Source organism: Episyrphus balteatus, chromosome 2, assembly GCF_945859705.1.
Source record: "Episyrphus balteatus chromosome 2, idEpiBalt1.1, whole genome shotgun sequence".
In the NCBI taxonomy this organism is placed as follows: Eukaryota; Metazoa; Arthropoda; class Insecta; order Diptera; family Syrphidae; genus Episyrphus; species Episyrphus balteatus.
The window spans coordinates 101,093,969-101,120,590 of record NC_079135.1 but is presented as its reverse complement, the minus strand read 5'-3'; the positions used below and the strand labels follow the sequence as shown (position 1 = coordinate 101,120,590).

General features: G+C 30.5%; 2 protein-coding genes across 2 annotated transcripts in view; one reads left to right on the top strand and one right to left on the bottom strand.

Moving 5' to 3' along the window:
• Window positions 1-9,660: 9,660 nt before the first annotated feature.
• LOC129909613 (uncharacterized) lies at window positions 9,661-14,883 on the bottom strand. Its single transcript, XM_055986686.1, has one exon. It carries the CDS (start codon window positions 14,881-14,883, stop codon window positions 9,661-9,663), a length of 5,223 nt encoding a protein of 1,740 aa, XP_055842661.1.
• A 4,054-nt stretch (window positions 14,884-18,937) lies between these two features.
• LOC129908561 (phospholipid-transporting ATPase IF) overlaps window positions 18,938-26,622 on the top strand; it is a 34,229-nt gene continuing 26,544 nt past the window's right edge. The window contains exon 1 of the mRNA XM_055985155.1: window positions 18,938-20,602. Coding sequence (XP_055841130.1) covers window positions 20,441-20,602 — 162 coding nt within the window. The 5' untranslated portion in view covers window positions 18,938-20,440. The remainder of the gene's footprint in view (window positions 20,603-26,622) is intronic.

Below are 26,622 nucleotides of genomic sequence, written 5' to 3'. Positions count from 1 at the left end.
TTGTTGCTGGTTTAAATGATAAATTCTTTTCACGGGTCACATCTGTCATTAGCTGCTAATTGTAGCCGCTGACTGTTTGCAATATTTTGGGTTTTGCCAGTCATTGTGATTAAAACTTGCCATTGTCAGCTGGCACCAACAAATCATTTTTTTTTTGTTTTGTGTCCTACTCAACAGAAGAATAAATGTATTTTTACTTGCGATAAAGGCTTTATCTAGAATTACTTCCAACTTCGTTCTTAAGGGTTTTTGGTGCTTTTCTAGAAGAAGACTGATGTTTTTTTTTGAACCAAAATTAAAGGTACTTCCGATATGATAAAAATGGAAAAAGTAAAAAAAAAACAGATGTAATAAGGCCGTACTTTTGAAATTAAAAAAAAATTTATCGTTATGAGATGTATTTTTCGTGGAAACATTTTTTGGATGACTGACTTTTTCGTAAACGGCTGAACCGATTTCATTAGTTATGGCAAACCTGATTTCTGCAGGAGCTGTCAAGATGTAGAGGAAATAGAGTCCATTAAACATATGCTCTGCGATTGTCCAAACTCCAAACAAACCGATTCCGTTAATTCGGAAATAGGTTCGTGGGAGAAATAGACGCAGGTCCCTATGGCTAACATGAGAAAATTCATTTTAAAGAACAGGATGGTTCGTAAATGAGCCAGTCTTTGTAAACCGATAAAATAGCTTAGGAACATCAATGCAATTTTAATAAAGGGAATCACAATGGACCAATAGGCCCCCGTGTATGCAGCAGCTTAGCTGTGCACTACCCTATTTACCTAACCTAACCTATGGTAAAATTAAGTTAAATTAAGAAAATTAAATTTTTTTTTTAATATATAAATTTTTTGAAAAAAAGGAGCAATGAATTATTAAAAATTTATTTTCATGCATTTCTTTTTAATGAAAATACAATTTTTTTTGTGGGAATTTTTGAAAAAAGTTATATAAAGGAAAAAAACAAAACTATTTAAAAAAAACGGCGCTAACGATTTTCATTTTTTTATTTCTTAAAATTCTTTGTTATACAAGTATGTAATTAAATGAAATACTTCGTTTGGAGGATTAAATGATATTATTAAGAAGCTTTTGCAAACCAAATTTTATATTATTTTTAAAGTTTTTTTTACTGAATTGCCTAAAAAATTGCGTTTATATTTTTTTTAAAAAAGCTTTAATATTCCAAACAACTTTTAACATAAGAGCAAGTGGCGTTGATTTTATTTTTAAGTAATTAAAAAAAAGTCAATGCAGCAACTTCAACAGCCTGATAAACTAAGCACAGGAGTAAAAAAAATATTTAGGTGCTTGTCCAAAAAACAGTTAACTTTGAGAAAACAAATTAATTTTCCCGTTAGTAGAATATTCATAAATCATAACTGACCTTTTTGTCACAGTGGAGCTGTTAAGGGTCCAGTTAGGCATTTACTGACGGACAGACAGAACTGTTTGACCCAATTTTTTTTGGCATTTTCTATCATCGTGGCACCCAGTATTATTGGTCCCAAGAAACGAAATGAAAAAATCAACAACAATATTTGAAAACTACTCTAGGACCTATGTTGCTAATATGTATGCTAATGATGAAATGCAGCTGAAATATGTTTTGAAGCGAGGCAATGTAGGTTTTTTTTTTGAGTGGTTTCAGGTAAAAAGGATTTATTTTATTTGAACGACCACAGACATCAAATCGATTAAAGACTATTAAAATTTAAACATGTTCACTAACACTTCGTCACCTTTTACTTGTTAATAATAATGATTAAGTTGGTTATTTTTCGATTTGCTTTTTTCTTAAAGTGCCCTTCTTATTTTGAATGTAACTTTATACATTATGTCCGTTTAAACTTACACGGTCACTATGGCGTATGTGTAACCTTTTTTTTTTAACAATTTTTTATGAAAAAAAGAACCTTGTTGACTATTATCTGATGTAATGGTCAAATCGGTTGTCTAATTTTATTGTTTCAAAACCCTTTGGAGGGTATTGAAAAACTTGGTTGAACTCGTTTTCAAAAGCAGTTACAGAACAGATACCCATGCCAAGTGTATACTCCAAGAAAACGCCTTTTAGTGTAAATGCACTCGTAAAACAATAATTCCCTAATTTATTTTGTAAATCTTTAACACCCATAAACAAGCGATACCAATTCAAAGAACATCTCCGATAAGCTTTTTATGAAATGACATTTCAAATTTCTAAAAAAAAATTATTTATGAACTTCAAGATAACATAATGTAGCTCACAGATATACCAAAGGTGTATCAAAGATAAGATAAGTGTGATCAAGAGACCTGACGCAATATGAAGCAAGTCGTTTGCAAAAAGGAGAATTTTAGTTTTAGTGAGAAAATTTTAACAAAACGATGAAGTCCGGATATAAAGGTTTTATCAATCGATTTATTCAAATCGTTTACGTATTAATTTGTGATAATAATTACGCACAAAAAATGAATCGATTACATATTATTGTGTTATTCTTGCAAACGTACAAATTGAGTGGTATTGAATTGATAACTATGCATAACTATCGATAAAATGTGTAAACTTCAGGTAACTACCAAAGCAAAGTTGATAAAAAAGTTTAAAGAGGTGTTTTGGTAGTAGAAGCATTTGTTTTTTGGTTTCGTTTTCGGTTATGATAAGCTTCTTATCATACAAAATGTGTGATAGGAGCAATATGTGAAGGCTTTATTTTGATATATCGAAGATAACTATAGTACTGGCACAGCCATTATTGTTGAAATTGATAGAATGGACAGTTTTTCAATAGGTTTATGCAGAAACGGTTCTTCGTAAAAGCTATTGATATAGTTCGACGCATATATTTGAAGTTCGAAAATTTTTGATGGTCACGGTTGAATATTGTGTTTAATTAATTTTCTAATCAGTTTTAAGTCTGATGGTACCCATAAGACAGACAAATATTGAATTAAAGAAACGAATTCCTCGTAAGAAACGATATTAAGTGTAAAATAAAGGATTATATTAAACAAAAAAAAAAAACAGCGCTAACGCAGTAACAATGTCGGTAAGTGATATGTGTGTGAAGTAAAAATAAATAAAAGCTTATTTAGGGTACAATGGGTCTCACATATAATACCATGAAGCGTTTTTATAAGTCATGAAAGGACATTTGAAATCTATTACTCTGAAGCCATTGAGAATATGAAATGAAAACCAAAGTCCACTTCAAAGTGCTTATATGACTAAGCTGATAAGTGTTTGAAAAAAAAACTTCGAAATGGTTGATTCCGATTATATTTCGATGATTAAAAGAACACCTCGTTTAATTGTAAAAAGTAAATTTTAAAAGTTTGAAATATAATATAGGACTTGAGAGCTATTAAATTAAATTATTAAAAAAAAACAGACATTAAGCACTAGTGGACACATTATTGATTCTTTTTCTTTTTAATTGAAAACAATATAATTATAAAACGAAAAAGACTACTAAGGGAACACCATCAAATATTTAAAATATTTTACACGCTACGATTCGTGTTTTTTTCATTAAATAATTTTTATCTTAAAAATGAAAAAAGGTATACTCCTATCAAGACTGATAAAACTTCTACTCAAATTTATGTCTGGGTTCAAGTGTACTTGTGTTATTATTTTAGGTATTCGAATTGTAAAATATTTATTTTAAATTTTATGAAAATCGAATGTGAGGATTTTGAGATAAAAGATGGAACAGTGTTGCCATTAAGAAATTAAAAAGAAGCATAGTTTTAAGACTTGCTTACATTATATTCCAGTGTATTTTTGAACGTTTTTACTGGATAAGTATTCGAATGCGAAAAAGTTCGTTTCGGAATGCTGTCTCTATCTTAAGCTCTACCCTAAACTGCTGGAGCGATTTTCTCCAAACTTCGTAGTTAAGAGTTAAGAGTTTTTATTGATTTCTTAGAGGGGAAATTTAAATTTAAATTTAAATAAGAATGTGATGCTGATTCTAATTACACACATACGTCAAAAAATTATTGATTTTACGCATAGTTGGTTGAATTTTCACTTAAACGGTTAAAGTAAAACGAAACCTCATTTAAATAAAATGCACGACTGGGTCGCACGTACTTGCTCTTGTAGTTCACAGTATCTTTATCTTAAATATCTATTGGAAATTTAAGATTTTGTAGAAAAAAAAATCAAAAAAAAAAAAAAAACAAAAGTTTAAAAATTAAATTAAAAATTTTTTTTTTTCAAAAATGTTTTTAATAATATTTTTTTTTTAACATTTTATACCTAATGATCTCTGTAAATTTTAAATAAAATAACTAATGCTTTGATAAAATATATGAACTTAAAAAATATGTCAATTTTCGAAAAACGGCAACGCCATATTTCCATTCTCCGCATTTTTTGAGAAAAACTAAAAACGCAATTTTGTTGGAATCAATAAGAGTATTCCGCACACCAAATTTGATCAAAATCGTTAGAGCCGTTTTCGAGAAATTTGCAATACCTCGAAAAAGTTATATGGGAGGTATGCGTTAAAATGGAGATATTAAAAAAATAAAAAAGTAAAAATCATCTGTACCAAGTTTCAAGCAAATCCATCCATCCGTTTAGGCCCTAGCTCGATGTACAGATTTACGCACAGACGCACACACGCACAGACGCACAGACCGACGGACGGCATGACGAAAACCACTTTTTTGATCTTCTCCATCATCGTAATGTTGGTTTTGATTAAAACCTCGATTTTTTTTTTCTACACGAAACCAATACTTGCCCTATAGAGCAAGTAAAAAATCTTGATACACTGACTGATGAGATTCATTGTTTATGCTTAAAATAAATTTAATCTCTATTATCCTCAGACCGAACAAATTTTTTTTGTTCGGAATCACAAAACTTTTTTATTAACTATATGTAACTGCAGTCGATTCTTAATTCCGCTGAAGCAAATGGTCATTAGAACTGTGTCAGAGCGAAAAACTTGCCAATATCCTTTTTAAGTATTTTAAGAATTTAAAAATGTACCGAATATTAAATGGCCGAATATTCGGAGGCATCTCTAGTTTAAATTGGTACAAGGAGTGATAAGTTGTTTGATATAAATTGCGAGCGTTTGCAAGCAAGACAATTTTTTTGAAGAAATAAATTTGAACCATTATTAGGGTTTATAAAAAAAATTATTTCGCACAATTTTATATATAAAAACATTGAAAAAAGAAATTTTTTTCCCACTGAAATTTTGTAGCAAAAAATAGATATATTCTATTATATCAATTTAGTTCTAAATTAAATCGGGAATACTTAAAAATAAAAATTTTATATAATCCAAGTTGTTTGGCATGAGCTAATTTTCTAAATTGAAACAATTTGATAAATAGAAAGCTAAAAATATAACGAAATATTTTACATAGGTACTCTCTGAAATAAAAGGATAAGATATCGGAAAGACTTAAATAGATTTAACGGTAATATTTCAAAAACGAGATGTGATCGAATATTTTTGTCTCCGGATTCGAGTTCAGCAACCCTTTGAAAAAGTATAGTTTAGTCTCGACACCAAAAACCTTGTAGATAAATACTTGTGTTATTTAAAGGGTTCTTAAAAGAACATTTTAAGGTGTTTACATAGTGCTTTAGGAAATTATCAAAGAGTTAAAAATGGACCACAAAATTGTTGTTTTTCCTTATAAAAACTTCATCGACAGTTTCTTTAACGATACGAAATTGGTAGAGACTTTTAGGTAGATTTTCAGATAGGTAATTAAATTACTAAAATACACAAACAACCCATTTAGTACTGCAAATATCAAACTTGTAGGTATTTGTTTATACTATATCTTTTGATTTTCTGAAAAAAATTTCGGGAGGGGTTAAACCCCATAACCCCCCCCCCCCCCTTAAATACGGCTATGATCGTGGAATATGATCTAAATTATTTCTATGGAATACCATAATATCTAACATTTTTCCTTGGTTGATAAAATTTATTTATTATTTAATAAAAGGCGCCCACATTTTGATATGAAATTTTCTTTAACCTTTGGAAGAATAATTCTTATTGTTTAGTTATTATGTTCTTTTTTTTTCGATTCGTTTTCGATAGTTTTTGATTTACTATGTAGTTTTTTCTTGGAATATCAATTGTGTTATTGAATGGATTGATAAAAATGTCTCTCCAATAATCTAACAATCGCGATTTTATGATTTCCTCATAACTTTTCTTGGTTAGGTATAGCTTATCAAATTGTTGATAACATTATTAACTTTATGAGAGGTATTTGAAGTATTATAACAAATCAGGAGTTTAGTTTACGTTAAATTTCGAAAGGCGTTACCTTACTGCCGAATTCGTTTAGCGAGATTTTATCATTTTTTGCTTAAATCTTTAATTACAAACTAAAAATATACATCTCAAAATTATCATAAGTTCAATACAAATTAATACTTATACGGACCACTTCAATAAAACTGATAACTTAAAACAATAATGGAATATCGCTTCGATGAACAGGTAAAATGTTTGCAAATAAATAACATACAAAATCAAGTGATTAGGACAAAAATCACCCCTGTTTTGTTGATTATCAAGAAAAGATCCCAACATATAAGTCATGAGATTTTTGTAAATGTGACTTCGACTGAATGTTAAAAATATAATGCTCAAAGTCATGTGAAAAATGTCATGACTTAAAATTATCGATCTTATCTGCAGGAAAAACCATTACTGGAATACGTAGTAGCTTGATCCGAAATCATTTGACTATTTTATTGATAAATAAACTCAGCGAGTGCTGTTTGTATGGGAAGGATTGCTTTGTAACTTAAGCTGTGAACCATTGACAATAAAATATTTAGGTAAAAGGGATTTGTTAATATTAATATTTTCCTATGCATATTTTGACCATGAGCAAACACTTCTTTACTTTAAAATAAAAAAAATTTCTTAGAATTAGTTGATTATAAAACAAATGTTGATTTCACTTCACCAATAAGGGAGCGTCTTTTTAAGTTTAAGTAAACAAAAAAGTACACATGTAAAGAGGTAAAAAAAAAATAGCAATATCGAACGTATTATCATATGAAAGATAAGAGTTCGTAATCGATATTAATAAAAATGATTTCCATGAAGTTTGAGTTGAGGTAAATTCTATTTTTGAAATAAATTTAATAATAAATTATACATTTTCTGTTAGGTAGGTACTTTTTGTTTCTACTTTTCGGTATAATTTAGTTTTATTTTGATTTTTCTTAAATTGAACCCAATTATGTATACGATATTTTTTGAACTAATGCGTTTGGCATCATTCATAGGAGCTTAATTTTCTCCTACTCATGTTGATTGGAAGATTCATGGCTATTTGATCCTCCGAAAACCATAGAAAGCCGAGAATTAAAGTGTCCATCTGATATAAGGACGCATAAAGTGAAGCTATGAGATCACGTACATACTTAGATTTTGGCTACCTATACCTTTTCTCGGTGAAGAAAAAGTTTCATATTTTTTTGGTAATTTGTTGCTTCTTAGCTACGGACATTTTTTTTCCTCTGAAATTTTGATTTTGTTGCACCGCTGAGTTCATATGAACTTAGTGAATTATTTGAAAAAACACAATTATAATTGGTAATTAACAACCAGGGTTGTAAAAATATCAAATCAAAAAAAAAAAAAAACTTTTAAATTAAAAAAAAAAAAAATTATTGCCAAAAAAAAAAATTTGCATAAAAAAAATATTTGTTGCAAGTAAAAATATTTTGCATTAAAACAAATGTTATTGCAAATATTTGCAATAAAAATTAAATTTTTATTGCAAATAAAAATGCATTATCTAAACAAATTTTACTAACCTAACAAATTTTCTGCGTTGAACAAAAAATCAATGCAAAATGTGTGCATTAATATTTTTTTTTAATATTCGTAGAATTTGTTACAATTTTCACTATTTCATATTACATAAGCTATTTGCAATAAATATTTTATTTTAAATGCAAATATTGTTCAGTTGCAATTAAAATTTTGTTTTCAATGCAAATTTTTGTATTTGCAAAAAATATTTTTTTTTAAACAAACAAATGTATGAAAAGAAAATGATAATTAACAACCCTGATAACAATAAAACAGCCTTAACCCTCTGTAGGCACACCTCTTTTTTGCGAATTTGGTGTATACTTTTTCATGTCGCTAGAACTTTTTTCTGTCTCACTATTTTATAGAGAATCATATATGAAATTGATGTAGAATTTTCCAAGGAATTCGAATATTGTATTCACAATTTGAAAAAAAAGGTATTTTCACCCTTATAAAGACACTTTTTTGTGAACACCTTTTATTTTTGTCCTGCCAAATTCGCACCCGTGTGCCGACAGAGGGTTATGGTTTGTGTTTTCTTAAAGTTAAATTAAGCGTTTGGTTCTCTTTCAAAATGAGGTTTTTTTTAATCGTTATTTTGAATTTTCACCAAAATGAATAAACTAAAGAAAGTCCTTTCTTTTATTTATTTATTTTATTGGACCTTAATTCATTATTTATCAAATTAAATCAACACATCGAAATATTTGCCTTTAGTGGAGTAAGCTTAAAAAAATGTCAATATTAAAAAACCGTGCCTGACAGATCCGATTTTTTAAAAGTCGGCAATTAAAAATACTCTAACTTTTTCGCTATAAAAAATAATAGTCTTTCAAAATGTTTGGAGTATATATTCTAAGATGAATTCATAACAGAAAAAGGTCATATGTATCACAGCTTAGAAAAAATAAATACAACATTTTTGTTGAATTCTTTTAATAAAAAAAATTACAAACAATGTTTTCCTTTTTCTTTTGTTTCATTCTTCACTAATTCTAACAAAAAAATGCCGTTAAGAATATAGTAAGCCAAAATTATTCTATATTTTCCCATTTTTTTATTTCTTGTTATTTTTTTTATTTTTGCAACCAGCAGCACACGCGAGACATTATGGTATTGTTTATCTGATCGATAAACGGAGTACCTACTTTGGTGTCGCTGTTGCTGCTGCTGCGCCCAGAGATGATTCCCTTTAAATGGGGTGGTTGTCTGCTGTCTCCTTGTTCCTTTTTTTTTCTTTTATTTCATGGTTGAATTTCTCGTTTTAGTGTTCTTTTGTTTTCTTTCTAATTAAAAGAACTTTAGTTTGATTTTAATTGTATTTAACAAATTTTATTTAAAAGGTTTATTTTTTCTTATAATTTGTAACAGTTGGATTCTTTTTTTTTGTTGAGTTGAAATTTTACTTTATTTTTATTGAGGGCGAACTTGTGCCATTGGAGGAGAAAGATTGAATGAGGAAAAAATTAATGTCAGTAATGACTGAATAAAATGGCGGACAAAAAGGGAGGAAGGGCAGCCAACTGCCCGCCACAAAAAACACGACGAAACAATATTTGGTGATGCCAAATATTGTTTCGTCGGGGATTTTGTTTAAGGGTACGTTAACATTACTGCCCCCCCTTGGCGTAAGTCGCCAAAGAAATTTTAAAGCATTAAATTAAAAAAAAAATTATGATGATTGTGGTTTGGAAAAAAAATAAAAATGAAATTTGTTAACGGCGTGAGGCGCCCAAAAAACAAATTTGAAAAAAAAGAGTATTAATAAAGCTTATGTAATCCTTCAAACATATTGATTGGCATATTAATGTAAAAATTTTTAATGTTATAAAATATGATGTTGTTATTTAAAGGGCAAAACACAAAGTTTTACGACTGGGCGTCTAATGTCGCCGTATTGGGTTTTGAGCGTCGCCACCCTTACTCTTCCATCGACACCAGGGTGTACTTGTATTACACGACCAAGGCGCCATTCAGTGGGAGGAAGAATTTCATTTTGAACCACTACTAGGTCATTTACCTGGACGTTCTCTTGTGGCGATTGCCATTTATATCGTTGATGAAGTTCTTTGAGATATTCGTCTTTCCATCTACGACAAAATTGTTGTTGAAGGCATTTAAGTTTTTCCCATCGGTTAATATAAGACAAATCGACAAATTCCGAATTTCTTTCAGGAAACATTATGAGCGGACGTCCACAAAGAAAATGACCTGGAGTCAAAGCCAAGATGTCAGAGGAATTATTTGACATGGATGAAAGTGGACGCGAGTTTAAACACGCTTCAATACGAGCTAAAATTGTGGAAAATTCTTCAAATGTGAATCGTGCACTGGTCCCTAATCTTCTGAGGTGTTTCTTACAGCTTTTTACACCGGCCTCCCAAAGGCCTCCCATATGTGGGGCCCCAGGCGGAATAAAATTCCATTTAAGACCTTGAACACCATAAGCGGCACGAGTTTCTTGGGGAATAGTGTCGAGGAATTTCTTGAACTCTTTGCGTAAAATTGCATCGGCACCAGTAAAATTGGTACCGTTGTCCGAATAAACTTGCGAGGGCAAGCCCCGTCTTGCAGAAAATCGAGCAAATGAAGCCAAGAAAGCTTCAGACGAGAGGTCACTTACAGCCTCTAAATGTATAGCCTTCGTGGAGAAGCAGACAAACACACAGGCATAACCTTTGGTCATGCGGCAATTTCTTGCATTGAAACTCTTTATCACGAAAGGGCCCGCGAAATCAACCCCTGTAACAGTGAAAGTAGGAGAATAAGTGCATCTTTCAGGGGGCAAAGCAGCCATAAATTGCTTGCATAGTGCTTTTTTATTGATGACACACGTTTTACATTGGCGAATACAGAGCTTGATGAGATTTTGTAGTCTAGGGATCCAAAAACTTTGACGCAAGAGTCGTAACATTAAGGAATTGCCACCGTGCAAAGAAATTTCATGAATAAATTGAGTGAGGAGATACGAAAATCTAGCACTATGCGGCAGAATGAGTGGGTGTTTTTCATTGTAGGAAAGATCTGACTGAGATAGTCGACCATTAACCCTGAGAAGATTATCGGAGTCTAAGTATGGATTAAATGATATTAATGAGCTTTTGGGATGTACGGGTTTACCTTCTAACAACAATGAGTGTTCCTTTAAAAAATATCTTTTTTGAGAGATTAAAATTAAACGTGTTCTTACAAATTGCATTTCTTCAGAAGTTATATCGAGCGAAGTGTATCGAGTGTCTGACCTTTTTGAAAATTTATAGAAAAAACGGAATATGTAGCCAATGACACGCATAGCACGGGGTAACGATGAAAAACGATCAAGAATGTCTTCTGACACTTCTTGAACTACCAAGGAAACAACTGGTTTTTGTTCGAGGTCTTCGACGAGGGGGGCGACAGGAGAGATTACTGGCCAAAGAGGGATGGGTTGGCAAAGCCAAGAGGGGCCATTCCACCAAAAAGTGTTACACTTCAAATCTGAAGCCATTAAACCTCGAGTGGCTAAATCAGCTGGATTTTCAGCTGATTTCACGTGTCTCCAAGGGATGTTTCCAACATTTTCTAAAATTTCGCTAGTGCGATTTGCAATAAAAGTCTTCCAAACACAAGGTGGTTTCTTAAGCCAAGCTAATACGATCGACGAATCGGTCCATAAAAAGGTCTGGTATGCGTGGACAGGGAAACTTGAAACGTAAATTTTTACCATTTTGGAAAGTAGAAGTGCCCCACACAACTCAAGGCGTGGCAATGAGACAGATTTGATGGGTGAAACCCTTGATTTTGCACAGAGCAAGTGAGAAGAGAAAGTTCCGTTAGACTGACGAACGCTGATGTATAAAGTGGCGGCATATGCCTTTTCTGAGGAGTCACAAAAACCATGAAATTGGACTTCTGACGAGGGTGAATATTCTACCCAACGGGGTATTTCAATTTGTTTTATGTCATTTAACGATTCCGCAAAATTTTTCCAAATTTTAAACGAGTCAGATTGAAGAGGATCGTCCCAATCAGTATGCTCTGCCCAGATTTTTTGCATGAGCATTTTTGCAACTATCACAACGGGAGCTAACCAACCTGCAGGGTCAAAAATACGGCATATTTGAGAAAAAACTTCTCGTTTGGTGGGAGTTTCGGGTAAAACTATTGGTTGTATGGAAAAGTAGAAATTATCCCCCTTGGCATTCCAGCGTATCCCTAAGGTTTTTGTATTACTGTCAATGTCTAGCTTCAAAAAATTTTCATTCAAAATATGTTCTCGAGGCAAATGTTCGAGTAAACAGGGAGTGTTAGAAGTCCACTTCCGGAGTGGAAATCCTGCTGAATCGAGAAGACTGATAAGTTCAGATTGAGCTTTCATAGCGGAATGAATATTATGAGCGCCGGACAAAACGTCATCAACATAAATTTCTGACTGAAGTATTTTTGACGCGAGAGGGAAATCGGTTTTTCCAATTCTTGCCAATTCAAGTAGGGTACGGATAGCCAAGTAGGGGGCGCAATTTACGCCAAAAGTAACAGTGAGGAGTTCGAAATCTTCAATTTCTAAATGAGGAGAAGTGCGGAAAAGAATTCGTTGAAATGGAGTGTCCCGTGGGTTGACCAAAATTTGCCGGTACATTTTTTCTATGTCCGCATTAAACACATATTTATAAAATCGCCAGCGAATGATTAACGATGATAAGTCTTGTTGTAAAATCGGGCCAGGGTACAATAAATCATTTAAACTGACACCGTTTGACGAGGCATTGGACGCATTGAAGACGACACGTACTTTTGTCGAAGTACTTTCTGGTTTTATTACCGCATGATGCGGTAAATAAAATGACTTTACTTGACCTTCTTCAATACGCTCCAATGGAGTAACCTTTCTCATGTGATTTAGAGAAAGGTACTCAGAAATGACTTTTGAATATTGGGATTTCAAATTTTCTTTTGAGGCTAGAGATTTTTCAGTTCTAGAAAATTGTTTTAGGGCGATAAACCTAGAGTAACCTAAACCAGTCTTTGAAGTTTGTGGTTTAAAGGGGAGTCGGACAACAAACCTACCATCAGCGCGTCTAAAGGTGGTTGTTTTATACAATTCTTCACAGAAACAGTCTTCTTTAGAACGAATAATTGTAAAGGGCAGTTCTTCTAATTCCCAGAATCTGCGTACTTCATTGTTACATTGGCATGATTTGTTAACTGTTATGTTGAATGATTGAAACGACTCTGGAATTGGCCCCGACAATATCCAACCGAACATAGTATTTTGGGCAAGTAGTGAGTTAGAAATGTGTTTAATGCCATTACGGATGATGGATGGGTAAAGATCGGCACCAATCAGAAGATCCACCTGAGAGGACTTATTAAACGTTGGATCGGCCAATTGAAGGCCTTCAAAAATGGTAGGATCTACTACCGAGAAAGATGAACTTGGGAGGTTGTTAGTTAGTGTTTTAAGCACAATGGCGTTTGCTGAAACAGTGACTGGAGGGGGGTTAGCAGAAGTGATTAAAAAGGAACAAAGTTTCTTAGAAGTGATAGAGAGATTTCCACTGATTCCAGAAATTGTAGAATTTTTGTCGATATATGGCAAATTCAGACGTTTTTGCACAGCTGCCGAAATGAAAGATACTTCGGAACCTGGATCAATTAGTGCCCTTACGGTATACACTGTATCCAGTCCTACTATATTCACTAAGGCAGTAGCCAAAAGAATTCTTTTTCTAGAGGTCACCATGAAATTTTGATATGCAGCTTGAGGAATAAATGGTTGCGAAGAGGCAGAGATTTGAGGATTTTGAATAGCTTGTGATTGAGAAGTGGACTGTATATTTGAGTTTTGATTTTGAGCTGGAGTGGTATTGGGTGTAAGATGCAAAAGTGTATGGTGCCTTTTTTTGCAAAAACTGCAAGAATATTTGCTAGAACAAGTAGCCTTTTGATGACTAGTACCTAAGCAATTATTACACATTTTCTTTTCTCGAACTATTGCGATTCTGGATTGGATTGGTAAAGCCGAAAATTTAGGGCACTCATAGATGGTATGCTCTGCCGAGCAGATTTTGCACTTAGTTCCTCCCGCCTTCGCAAGAAAAGAATTGACTTTGCTTTGCTTTTGAAAATTGTTTTTCTTGGTGACTTGGAAATTCTGTGAAATTGGTTTTGAAGAAGTGGTATCTGAAATAGATTCTAAGGTCTGGAATCGTGAATTTAGGAATTTGTCTAATTTGTTCCAAGTTGGTACTTTTGTTGGATCTTCTAAAGATTGTTCCCAAAGAGATAATGTGGTTTTAGGCAGCCTATTGCAACAGGCGAACACAAGGATTGGGTCCCAATTTGTGGTATCGACTTGGTGAGCTTTAAGTGCGGCTAGAGAATCATTAATTTTACTTTGGAGGGTTCGAATAGATTTTGCGCTCTCTTCATGAACTGTAGGCAAGTTAAAAATGTTTTTGACCTGGTTGTTAACAAGAATACGAGTGTTCTCATATGTGGCACGCAAAGCTGCCCAGGCAAGTTCAAAACTAGCATTTGTTAAAGGAAACTGACTGACAGTCCTAAATGCCTCGTCTCTTGTCTTACAACGAAGATGGAATAGTTTTTCCACTTCACCTAACTTAGGGTGTTGAATATAAACCGCATCGAACATGTCGCGAAATGCAGGCCAAGAGATATAATCACCACGAAACACATCGGTATCACATGGTGGTAATTTGATACAATGAGAGGACCCGGATTTCTGTGGCATGTTGACAGTGGTAAACTCCTTAACAACAACAGGGTCAGGTTTTAGTTTGTTTTGGAACTCAAGAAACAATCCTAGGCAATTCACATAAGTTTCATTGCTGTTTCTGTACTTTGATTCTATTGCATCCATATCGAGGGGTTCTTCCTCTAGAGTAGGGATATAACGAGCACATTGAGCATATTTCTCTTTGACACTATTCCATAAATCTTTGAGTTCTGATTTTCGAGCTTCTAATGTCGTAATTGAATGGCTAGTTTCAGGCACTTCTTTTGCCGAAGCATGAAATTTGACAAGCAAATCTGCCGCAAAAATAAAATCGTCTAAATTTGACATGATCGATGAAAACGTGAATAAATTTTGTGTTTTAAGAATTAATTTGAAAAAACTTTCAAAAACAATTGAAACAAAAGAATTTTTCAAAATCTTATTGAGAAAACACAGGGGTTCTCAAAAGAACCTTGAAAAGGGAGAGCGACTGGGTGAAAACGTTAAGTTTTTGCGTTTTCAGAATTAATTTGAAAAAACTTTCAAAAAAATTCAAACAAAAGAATTTTTCAAAGTATAACTGTAAAAAGCAAGGGTTCTCAAAAGAACCTTGAAAAGGGAGAGCGACTGGGTGAAAACGTGAATAAGTTTTTGCGTTTTCAGAATTAATTTGAAAAAACTTTCAAAAAACAATTCAAACAAAAGAATTTTTCGCAGTATAATTGAGAAAAGCAAGGGTTCTCAAAAGAACCTTGAAATTTAAGAGTAACTGGGTGAAAACGTAAATAAGTTTTTTGCGTTTTCAGAATTAATTTGAAAAAACTTTCAAAAAACAATTCAAACAAAAGAATTTTTCGCAGTATAATTGAGAAAAGCAAGGGTTCTCAAAAGAACCTTGAAAATTAAGAGTGACTGGGTGAAAACGTGAATAAGTTTTTGCGTTTTCAGAATTAATTTGAAAAAACTTTCAAAAAACAATTTAAACAAAAGAATTTTTTAAAAAATCAATTCAAACAAAAAGAATTTTTCAAAGTATAACTGAAAAAGGCAAGGGTTCTCAAAAGAACCTTGAAAAGCGAGAGCGACTGGGTGAAAACGTTAATAAGTTTTTGCGTTTTCAGAATTAATTTGAAAAAACTTTCAAAAACAATTCAAACAAAAGAATTTTTCAAAGTCTAATTGAGAAAAGCAAGGGTTCTCAAAAGAACCTTGAAATTTAAGAGTAACTGGGTGAAAACGTAAATAAGTTTTTGCGTTTTCAGAATTAATTTGAAAAAACTTTCAAAAAAATAATTCAAACAAAAGAATTTTTCAAAGTCTAATTGAGAAAAGCAAGGGTTCTCAAAAGAACCTTAAAAGCGAGAGCGACTGGGTGAAAACGTTAATAAGTTTTTGCGTTTTCAGAATTAATTTGAAAAAACTTTCAAAAAAATAATTCAAACAAAAGAATTTTTCAAAGTCTAATTGAGAAAAGCAAGGGTTCTCAAAAGAACCTTGAAAATTAAGAGCGACTGGGTGAAAATGTTAAGTTTTTGCGTTTTCAGAATTAATTTGAAAAAACTTTCAAAAAAATTCAAACAAAAGAATTTTTCAAAGTATAACTGTAAAAAGCAAGGGTTCTCAAAAGAACCTTGAAAAGGGAGAGCGACTGGGTGAAAACGTGAATAAGTTTTTGCGTTTTCAGAATTAATTTGAAAAAACTTTCAAAAAACAATTCAAACAAAAGAATTTTTCGCAGTATAATTGAGAAAAGCAAGGGTTCTCAAAAGAACCTTGAAATTTAAGAGTAACTGGGTGAAAACGTAAATAAGTTTTTTGCGTTTTCAGAATTAATTTGAAAAAACTTTCAAAAAACAATTCAAACAAAAGAATTTTTCGCAGTATAATTGAGAAAAGCAAGGGTTCTCAAAAGAACCTTGAAAATTAAGAGTGACTGGGTGAAAACGTGAATAAGTTTTTGCGTTTTCAGAATTAATTTGAAAAAACTTTCAAAAAACAATTTAAACAAAAGAATTTTTTAAAAAATCAATTCAAACAAAAAGAATTTTTCAAAGTATAACTGAAAAAGGCAAGGGTTCTCAAAAGAACCTTGAAAAGCGAGAGCGACTGGGTGAAAACGTTAATAAGTTTTTGCGTTTTCAGAATTAATTTGAAAAAACTTTCAAAAACAATTCAAACAAAAGAATTTTTCAAAGTCTAATTGAGAAAAGCAAGGGTTCTCAAAAGAACCTTGAAATTTAAGAGTAACTGGGTGAAAACGTAAATAAGTTTTTGCGTTTTCAGAATTAATTTGAAAAAACTTTCAAAAAAATAATTCAAACAAAAGAATTTTTCAAAGTCTAATTGAGAAAAGCAAGGGTTCTCAAAAGAACCTTAAAAGCGAGAGCGACTGGGTGAAAACGTTAATAAGTTTTTGCGTTTTCAGAATTAATTTGAAAAAACTTTCAAAAAAATAATTCAAACAAAAGAATTTTTCAAAGTCTAATTGAGAAAAGCAAGGGTTCTCAAAAGAACCTTGAAAATTAAGAGCGACTGGGTGAAAACGTGGATAATTATCGGCGTTGTTCGAGAGAAAAAATATATTTGAAAAGTTAAAAGAAATGCACAAGTTCAAGATTAAAAAAATTTTTTCAAGAGATGAAATATGTTTAAATTCCCCAGGATCATTTATCGCAAATTTGTTGTTTTAAAGTTTCTTTACTTTTTTTGAAAAATAATCGTAAATTCGTAGAATTATTTTAAACAATGTGAAATAATTTATGAGTTCACAACGAACATTGAATATTTCATGTGAATGTGGAAACTGTAAATATTTTTTATTAAAAAAGCTTTGAAAAAAATCCCAAAAGAACTTAGGGACCAGCACAAGAATATAATGTGAGAAAAAACTACCAAAAATGAATAACAGTTCATATAAAAAACTGTAAATTATTAATCAAAATGAATAACAGTTCGAATAAAAAACTGTAAATTAAAAATCACGCTATAAATGCCAACACCAAAAACTTTTTACCGTTGCTGGGAGCACGAGCAGCACAAAGAATTTTTAGTTTGGTTCTCAAAAGAACCTTAAAAAAATGAAATGACTTTTTGAAAACGTTTTGCGTTTTTTTTGTCCAGTTAAATAACCTGGTGTGACTGGAGAAAATCTCAACAAACGAGATCGCGATACAATAAGAAAGAAAGAGAAAGAGTGTGACGCCACTTTTTCCCGTTGAAAAATTAAACGTAGGTATTATCTATGTATATTCCTATGTATTTATATATGTATATATGCCAATCAATATATAAAAAAAACCACAAAAACTTTACTTACTCTGTACATATTTTTGATGAATTTTTAGGTTGACTGCAACTGGTTCTGATGAGGATGCTGATTGTGTTTCCCACGTTGCGCCAATCGCAACAATGGCGTTTCAAAAAAACTTCCTTCTTCCCGTTGCACCAATCGAGGCAATGGTGATTTAGATTTGTTTGTTTTTTTTTTTTTTTTTATTGTGGCCCTCAGAAGAGCCTTTGAAAATTTTTGAGCGTTTCGTCGACTAAAGCGACGACGTTATGCACTTTTCTTATTTTGTTGAAGTGCGTGCACGTGGTTCTGGGTGTGGTCGCAGCACTTCGCTTATGTTGGACACCAATAGGTAATTTTGTAGGCGGTGGAGCACAAATCCGGCTCGAAGGACCAAATGTTTATCTGATCGATAAACGGAGTACCTACTTTGGTGTCGCTGTTGCTGCTGCTGCGCCCAGAGATGATTCCCTTTAAATGGGGTGGTTGTCTGCTGTCTCCTTGTTCCTTTTTTTTTCTTTTATTTCATGGTTGAATTTCTCGTTTTAGTGTTCTTTTGTTTTCTTTCTAATTAAAAGAACTTTAGTTTGATTTTAATTGTATTTAACAAATTTTATTTAAAAGGTTTATTTTTTCTTATAATTTGTAACAGTTGGATTCTTTTTTTTTGTTGAGTTGAAATTTTACTTTATTTTTATTGAGGGCGAACTTGTGCCATTGGAGGAGAAAGATTGAATGAGGAAAAAATTAATGTCAGTAATGACTGAATAAAATGGCGGACAAAAAGGGAGGAAGGGCAGCCAACTGCCCGCCACAAAAAACACGACGAAACAATATTTGGTGATGCCAAATATTGTTTCGTCGGGGATTTTGTTTAAGGGTACGTTAACAGGTATAATATTTTAAATAAAAGAACACTTACATTAACACTGCCATCATGTTCTCAGATTTCAGGTCGTACATGCATTTACCCTATTTACTGAAAAATTAAGCACAACAAATTTTGTGAATATAGTTTTAACCAAAATGTGAGTGTCCAGTTTTATTCTAAATATAAATTAAGAACTCAAGATTACGCGACTATATGTTTTGGAGACTTTTCTGTTGATTTTCTAGTTTGTTTGTTGAAATAAAACAAATATAGTCAACCTTTTGCACTTGATTTTCTGTAATTAAATGGTCTGAACATCGTCGATTTTTAACCTAACCTAAAACTTTTTTTTCATCCATCAATTTTGACCCGCAGAATTATCGGATCAAATTTTGTAAGTTAGCACGAAATCCATACCGAAAAAAATGTTTCGCATGAAAAATGGTTCAAAACTGACTAAAGCCTTGTTTTAAGATACATAGGCGCCAATTTTAAAGTCGATTTTCTCATCATTAAAACTTTAAATCATTTAATTTACCAAATTTGATCTCATTTAAAATGAAATAGACCAAACCTTTTTTTGTTTCATTTTTGGTGGCCGTTGAAGGAAATAAAAAAAAAAAAAACTATTCAATAGCACTTCAAGCCATTCAGCATTAGAACAAATGTGCCTTTCAGTTCTCTACATTTTTTTCTCATTGATTTCAATTGGATCAATTGAAATTCTATGCGTTTCAATCAAAACAAAAGAAAAAAACTACCCTATTATATGAGGCAGTAGTCAACTTCAAGCAAGCGTGTATCTTTACTTTAATTCAGATACACTCCAAAAAGAAAACCAAAAACGATCTTTAACTTTAGATACATTATTTTTATTTACTTCTACAGTTCAGATTCGGCCATGCATAGCTTCACATCGTGCTTACACCGAAAATAGTGAACGGGACACAAAAAAGAAATAATAGAAGAAGAAGTGTTGCGTTTCAGTTCTAGTGGGAGTTGGCTTTCTGGGAGCTCCCACTCGGGTAAATTTTTTTCAAATCAGCAAAATATCTATTACCAATTTAATTGCCTGACGTGTGCCGCGTGCCACCGGTTTCGAAAAATGCATTTTTAAAAATTTATTCATGATTGCTATTGTAGATATGACGTTCCTTTTAACCAAGTTGTGTTAATTAAAATCATAAATGGAATTCGCATTCAATTCGCGATATTCTGTTGGTGAGATGTGTGAAATTTTGTACAATCACTGCGATGATCATGCTATTGAACAGGTGGGAAACGACCTCTAACCAGGGCTTGTTACTCCCAAACATGTGCGAACAAATTGTGTAAATATTTTTAAAATTGCCTTTAAAAAAGTTCAAATACTCTTTTTATCAGTTGTTTTCTCCAATTGATCGCGGTTCAGTGCGATCAGATGAGAATTCATTCAAAGCTTTTATAAGTGCAATCGTACTACTAAAAAAAAAATAAGATCGGTTCTTTGGTAAAAGAAAATATTAAAATCGTTCAGTTTTTCATAATCTTTCATTTTATCAACAAATGCCCAACACGGTGCGAATTAATAAATTAAAATTTTTTTCGGAAATTAAAATTCTTTTTGCCATTGCATTTTCGATTAAGATTGATTTGATATAGTTCTTTTAATTTAAACAAATATTTTAATGTCATTGTTAAGATTATTACGTTTAAGTGTGATTGTGAAGTGATCAATTTTTGTTTGGAATCGATTGTGTGTAAATATGAATTTCATTGGAAGACATGATCACTTGAGTGGATATCGCCAAGTTAATAATACTGGGTATGGAATACCTTTATGGAATTTGCAGCCAGATGTGACTTCAGTAGAATTGCAGCCACTTAATTCCGATAGTAAAAATACAACGGTTGCATGGTCAAGGAAGGTAGGTTTTTTTATTTTTGGGATCTTGAAAAGCTATACAAGTAGGCCAAAAATTTCATAAATGCAATTATTACTTGCGCTTTATTGCAATAGAAAATATAAATTTGTTTTTAAATTGATATTTTGATAAACCCGAGTTAAACCATTGCTAAACAAAGCAATATTTTGGAAATTCATTCTTTCGTCTTTTGACAGTTTAAGAACCTTAACCGATAGACAGTAAACTTGTTCTTAGTTTTTTTTTTAAATCGCCTAGAAGGATTTAAAAAAAATTATAAGAACAAGAACTAAACATATTTAAAGCAAGTTCCACGGCATTTTCATTCAAAATCTAACGCTTTTCATCAAATGGGATTTTCATCATTTGAAGTGATTATATTTTACAATATTTATGTGCATTTGAAATTTGTTATACATTTTTAAAAAGTTATTCCGCACAGAAATGCGTATGGTATTTTGAAAATGTTAAAATTTGGATTTTTAGAAATGTAATAACTGAAACACTTAACATTCCTATAGATAATCAATAAATGACTACACGAACGACATTTCTTTGACAAAATATCTAGATTTGAACAGTTGCAGAATTTTTTTTATATTAAATGTTACAGTTTAAAAATGAAAAAAAAAAATATTACTCATACACCACAGTGTCCGTATAATTTTGTATATTCTAAAAATTGATTTTTATCGTACCTTCACTGAACTTAAAAATTTATTATTCACATTTCGAAACCTTTTTAAGTTGTTTTGTGCCTTCTTTTGAAATGAATCTTTTGAGTTTAACATATTTTTGATTTTTTACTGATAATTTAAATGATGTCAAAGGCCTTGCGAAGTTTTATATGTGTGCTTACATTACACTCTTATCAGAGTCTTTAATTTTTGTTGAGGTAGAAATTCTTCAACTTCTATTTATTGCATTGTTAACAGAAAGCAAAGAAATGGTCTGACAAAATTACAAGAAATAGCTTATTCTTATTTTTTGTATAGAAATGATGAAATTAAAATTTCCTGCCATTTTAAAGGGTAAAAATTTTCAATTTTCTTAGCTTTTTCCTTATTTGATTCTTTTAAAGGACCTGTTAACATACAATTTGGTATATATCAAATCCAATTGAAACTATAAATTTATTATATGTATACATACAATATACATAGGTAATAGATATAGTTACAAAGTCCTTTAAAAAAAAAAAACAACGATTCTGAATATTCCATAACATACTTGAAATCATCCATAAATTAAAAAATCAAAATATTAAAAAGTGTTGTTAAAAATATTTGTTAAGCTCACAAATCACTTCAATCTTGCGGTTATGGAAAAACAAGTTTTTTTTTGTGGCATAATTATCTTTTAACACGCCAAAACACAAAAAATGCATTTTTGGAACTTTGTTTTTGGTAATTTCTCATAGTTACCGTGAAAATTTTTGGACGAATTCAGTTTCTTGTTGTGGACTCTATAAACATAAAATAAGCCGCTTAAATCAATTACACCAGAACCTGACACTATAAATACTATTTGACTGATAGTGGAGTAACTAAAGCAAATTATTAGGGAACCCGGCCGAATAGCTCTGATTTTGACGATTTTTTTTTCAAACGTAGGTAATTAAAAATAATTTAAAGTCTATAGATTAAAAATTGCCGATGTTGACGTTTTTGAACAAAACCATTTTTTTTGCTTAAATTTCATAAAAAAAATGAAAGCAAAAGATTCCATAGGTAATTTAAGGAAAAAAATATGAGTGAGTAAGGTACAATCTTCCATCGTTTAAGCGATAAATGCAATTTTCTAACATTCTGACCTCGAACACAAAAAAAAAATATTTTAAAAACAACGGCAACACCTACAATATTTTAAAATACATTTTTAAAAAGCCAGAAGCTCATTCCTATCTCTAAAATTTAAATCCGCTAAATTTAATTAAGAGTTTTTGAAAAAATGGTCCTCAAACTCAGAATTAAAAAAAAAAAATGTTATTAAAAAAATTTAAAATGACTTTTTTCCAAACTTTTTCCAATAAAATATGAATTTATTTTTAAAAAATTTTTGGCCATAAATATTATCAGTTGAATTCCGAAGCAGAAAAGGTAATATATATCACACTTTTGAAAAAAAAAAAAAAATTAAAAATTACTTCAATTTCAATGGTTTTTTTTTTTTTTTATAAAAACTGAATTTTTGCATTGAAATAATTAATTTTCTCAAAGACTTTGGTAAATAAGAACTTAAAATTTTTGCTATTTAACTTTCAACAGTAAGGGTTATTAAATGAATAAAAAATAATTTTATGTTTAGATGTTGAACTTTAAAAAAAAGTAAGTAAAATTTTTTTTCAAAACTTTTATAAAAAAAAGTTTTTGGAAAATTAAATTTTTCATAAACAGTAATACATATGGACATTTACTTTTATAATTTCAAATCATAATAAATGCGGCCAAAAATATTTGAAAATAAATGCATTTTATATCACGAAAAATTTAAAAAACGACATGTTAAAATTTTTTCAATAATTTTTTTTTTTCAAAAATCTGAGTTCAGTTACCATTATTTCAAAATACCTTAATTCAATTAACTTAATTTTAATTTTAAAAATATGACTAGCCTTCTAGCTTTTTAAAAATGTATATTTAAATATTGTAGGTGTTGCCGTTGTGTTCAAATATTTTTTTTTTGTGTTTGAAGTCGATTAATAAGAAAATTGCATCTATCGCTTGAACGATGGAAGATTGTCCCTCACTCCCATATATTTTTTTTCCTTGAATTTCCTAGACAATCTTTTGGCATCAATTAATTTGTGAAATTTAAGAAAAATTTTTGAAAAAAAAAAATTTTTTTGTTCACAAAAATCTTCAATCAAATTAAAAAAATCAAAACGGCAACACCGGCAATTTTTAATCTATAGACTTTAAAGTATTTTTAATTACCGACGTTTGAAAGAAAAGATCATCAAAATCTAAGCTGTTCGGCCAGGTTCCCTAATATTGCCAATTTTTGAGATTTTGTTACTCTACTATGAACTATCATATGTATATAACGAAATTCGAATATGTAAATAAATATAGGTAAATGAAAAAAAAAAAAAAACAATTAAGATTTATCTTTTGAATGATTAAGAAAAACTTCGAAATTATTAATTCCATGAGATAATTTTTAACCCTTTCGAATCCAAGCTATTCAATATTAAAAAATATTTGTTCAGCATTATAGTGTCAAAAACCTCACAACTAAGAAATATCAATAGCAAATAGTTATGTTCCAAAATAATAAATAGCAAAACTAATGTGTTATTCTCATGTTACATGTAAATAACATAGGTACACTGCCTATGACCACCAAAAAAAGTCGGGCAACTGAGAAAATAACTTTTAATAGAACAATAATGTATGCTACTTCTTCTAAGCCAAAACACAAAACATTTTAACATTTTTTATATCTTTTTTTTTTTCAAAATTATGGCCATATATGTATAAAACAAAATTTTGAAATCAGTTTAGTTGTTTACTACAAAAAAATTGGTACACCGAAAAAAAATCAATATCAATTTAACATTTTTAAATGCCAACTTTTTTAAAAAATGCTAGAAGAAAAATGTGTTTTATGATAAATTAAAAATATCAAAACAATATTCTTATAATTTTTTTTTTTGGAAAATTTACTATCAATTAATCATATTATTTTTCATCTGTTTCATATTCCAAATTATTGAAAAATATTAAATTAAAAACTCTTAATTTGTACTGATTTAAAGGCGCTTTGTGTTTTTCCGAAGTAAAAGCTATGAATTTTTGGAGAAAATTTCATCGGCAATAAGATTTTACTCCACATAGTTTTGAAGAAAATAATAAAACAATTATAACACGTATAATAGAGAAAATAATATCACCATTATTATATTTATTCACTTTCAGTTATTCACTTTCAGTAATGTTTTGTTTCATTTTAAAGAAAGAAAATACTTAAATTAATAAAAAAGAAAAAGCAAGAAAAAGCATTTTTTAAGAAAAATAAAGAAAATACTTAAATTAATAAAAAAGAAAAAGAAAGAAATATCATAATAATAAACTGAAACTTAAAATGGAATCAATATTGATATTTAAATTGTCAAAGTAAAATTTTCATTATCAACCTAAAATAAAAAAATACCACCTGTCCAACACAAAAAAAAAAACACTTCACTTTTATCAAATTGTTCTAAACTGTTACACAGATTGTTTATACAAGGATTATATTTAAACAATGCCTACTCTCTTCATAATAAATCTAATAGCAAAGGAGATTGTCACTTTAATCAAATTACAAACTCCAATGGTCTCTTGAACAAAAAAATCAAAGTGTAAATTAAAAGAGCATAAAATCACTGGCCTCGCCATAGTAGACCTTTTGTCTGCTATTCAAATGTCTTCTACCATCATTCTTTAAACAGAATCTTTGTGTACATATTATAATTAAAAGCACTTAAGTAGTAAGTAATAATCTCAAGAGCCTTTTTTTTCTGTGTTTAAAAAATGACCCTAATAATAAATATTTCTTTTTTTTCTGTCTAGGGTACAAACAAAGAGTAGGTAAATAATACTTGACGTCGACGTTAAAGTATACTGTTTAAAGTGTTTCGAAAATTTGTTTTATATTTTTTTTCCCCACAAATAGAAATAGTAAAAAGTAAAAATTCTTGAGATGTTCATATTTTGAAAGAAGTTTCTATTATTAGAAAAAAAGATGTATTTTTTGTTCAACATTAAAGGTCTTAAAAAATTTTTCGAGGATTTTTGCAATTTATTTTTCCACAACACTGTTTATCAATGCTCCGATATGATTATTCAGCATTTTAAATTCTAAGTATAATCAAAAATACAAGGAAGAAAACAATATTGAATTGTCGGTGATTTCTTTACGATACAGAGGACCCAAGCATGGAAAATAAAAAAAAAAAAAAATATATGAAAAATATGCATTAGGAATGTGTCTGACAAGTTGTTCCAGCAACAACAAATTCTAGTGCTGTAATTGAAATGAAATCAAATAAATTCATAAAAATTGATTGAATCCACTTGAAGGCCAATGCCAATATTATAATTGTTGCAATTTATGTTTCGATAAAAAAATTGATTTTTTTTTTTTTTTCAAGATACAAAAAATAAAACACGGATATTAACAAGTATTGAAGTGACGCTCGTGTCTTTTATCAAAATTATTTGTTTACTTAAAGCGTGGTCAGGCAATATTGTTATCTGGAAGCAATATATTTTTATTTGCGTAAACGATATACATACACATATCGAAGAGTGCAGATGAACGAACGCACATTAGAATGACGTAATACGTATAAACTTGCCGGTGCAAAATGAAAGCTTTTTGTCTGGAACTTTGTTATCAGAAAACATGCGGTAGTGCACGGTATTTAGATATTTTAGCACTTCAATTCTAATTATAGATATAAATTTTTAACAAGAGTGTTGTAGTTACAACGATATTAGAAGTCTAGTTCTTGATAACATGCTTTTCAAATGTGTAACTTCCTGAGATAAAGAACTTGCTAAAAATTCGAACTTTACTAGGTATACCTTCTAAACGAAATACATTAGTAATTCTGTGCTTTGAAGATTTCCATTACGTAACTAACTGATGATTAAAAAAACGGGACTAAAAGAAGTTTTTGTATATTGGAAAATACTGAAAAAAATGCAAAAGATGTTGAACGTACCATCCAAATGGCTAAAATATGAACCTACTTAACTTTAGTTTTACAAATTCTAAGGTTTTTGCGCTTACCGTTTTAAATGATCTCAATTGTTACAAAAGTTATCAATTACCATCTTTACAATTTTGCAACACCTCACGATGACGCAGATTCGTACTAATCGGATAACTTCTGGTGTATTAAACTTTATTTCTGGTTTATTGAACAGTATTATGGTAAAATAACCTAGAAGTAGAGTTATTCCTGGCGTTACGTTTTCTTCGTGAGGTAAAAGTAATAGATTAATATATATAATAGATTTATACATGCGTAT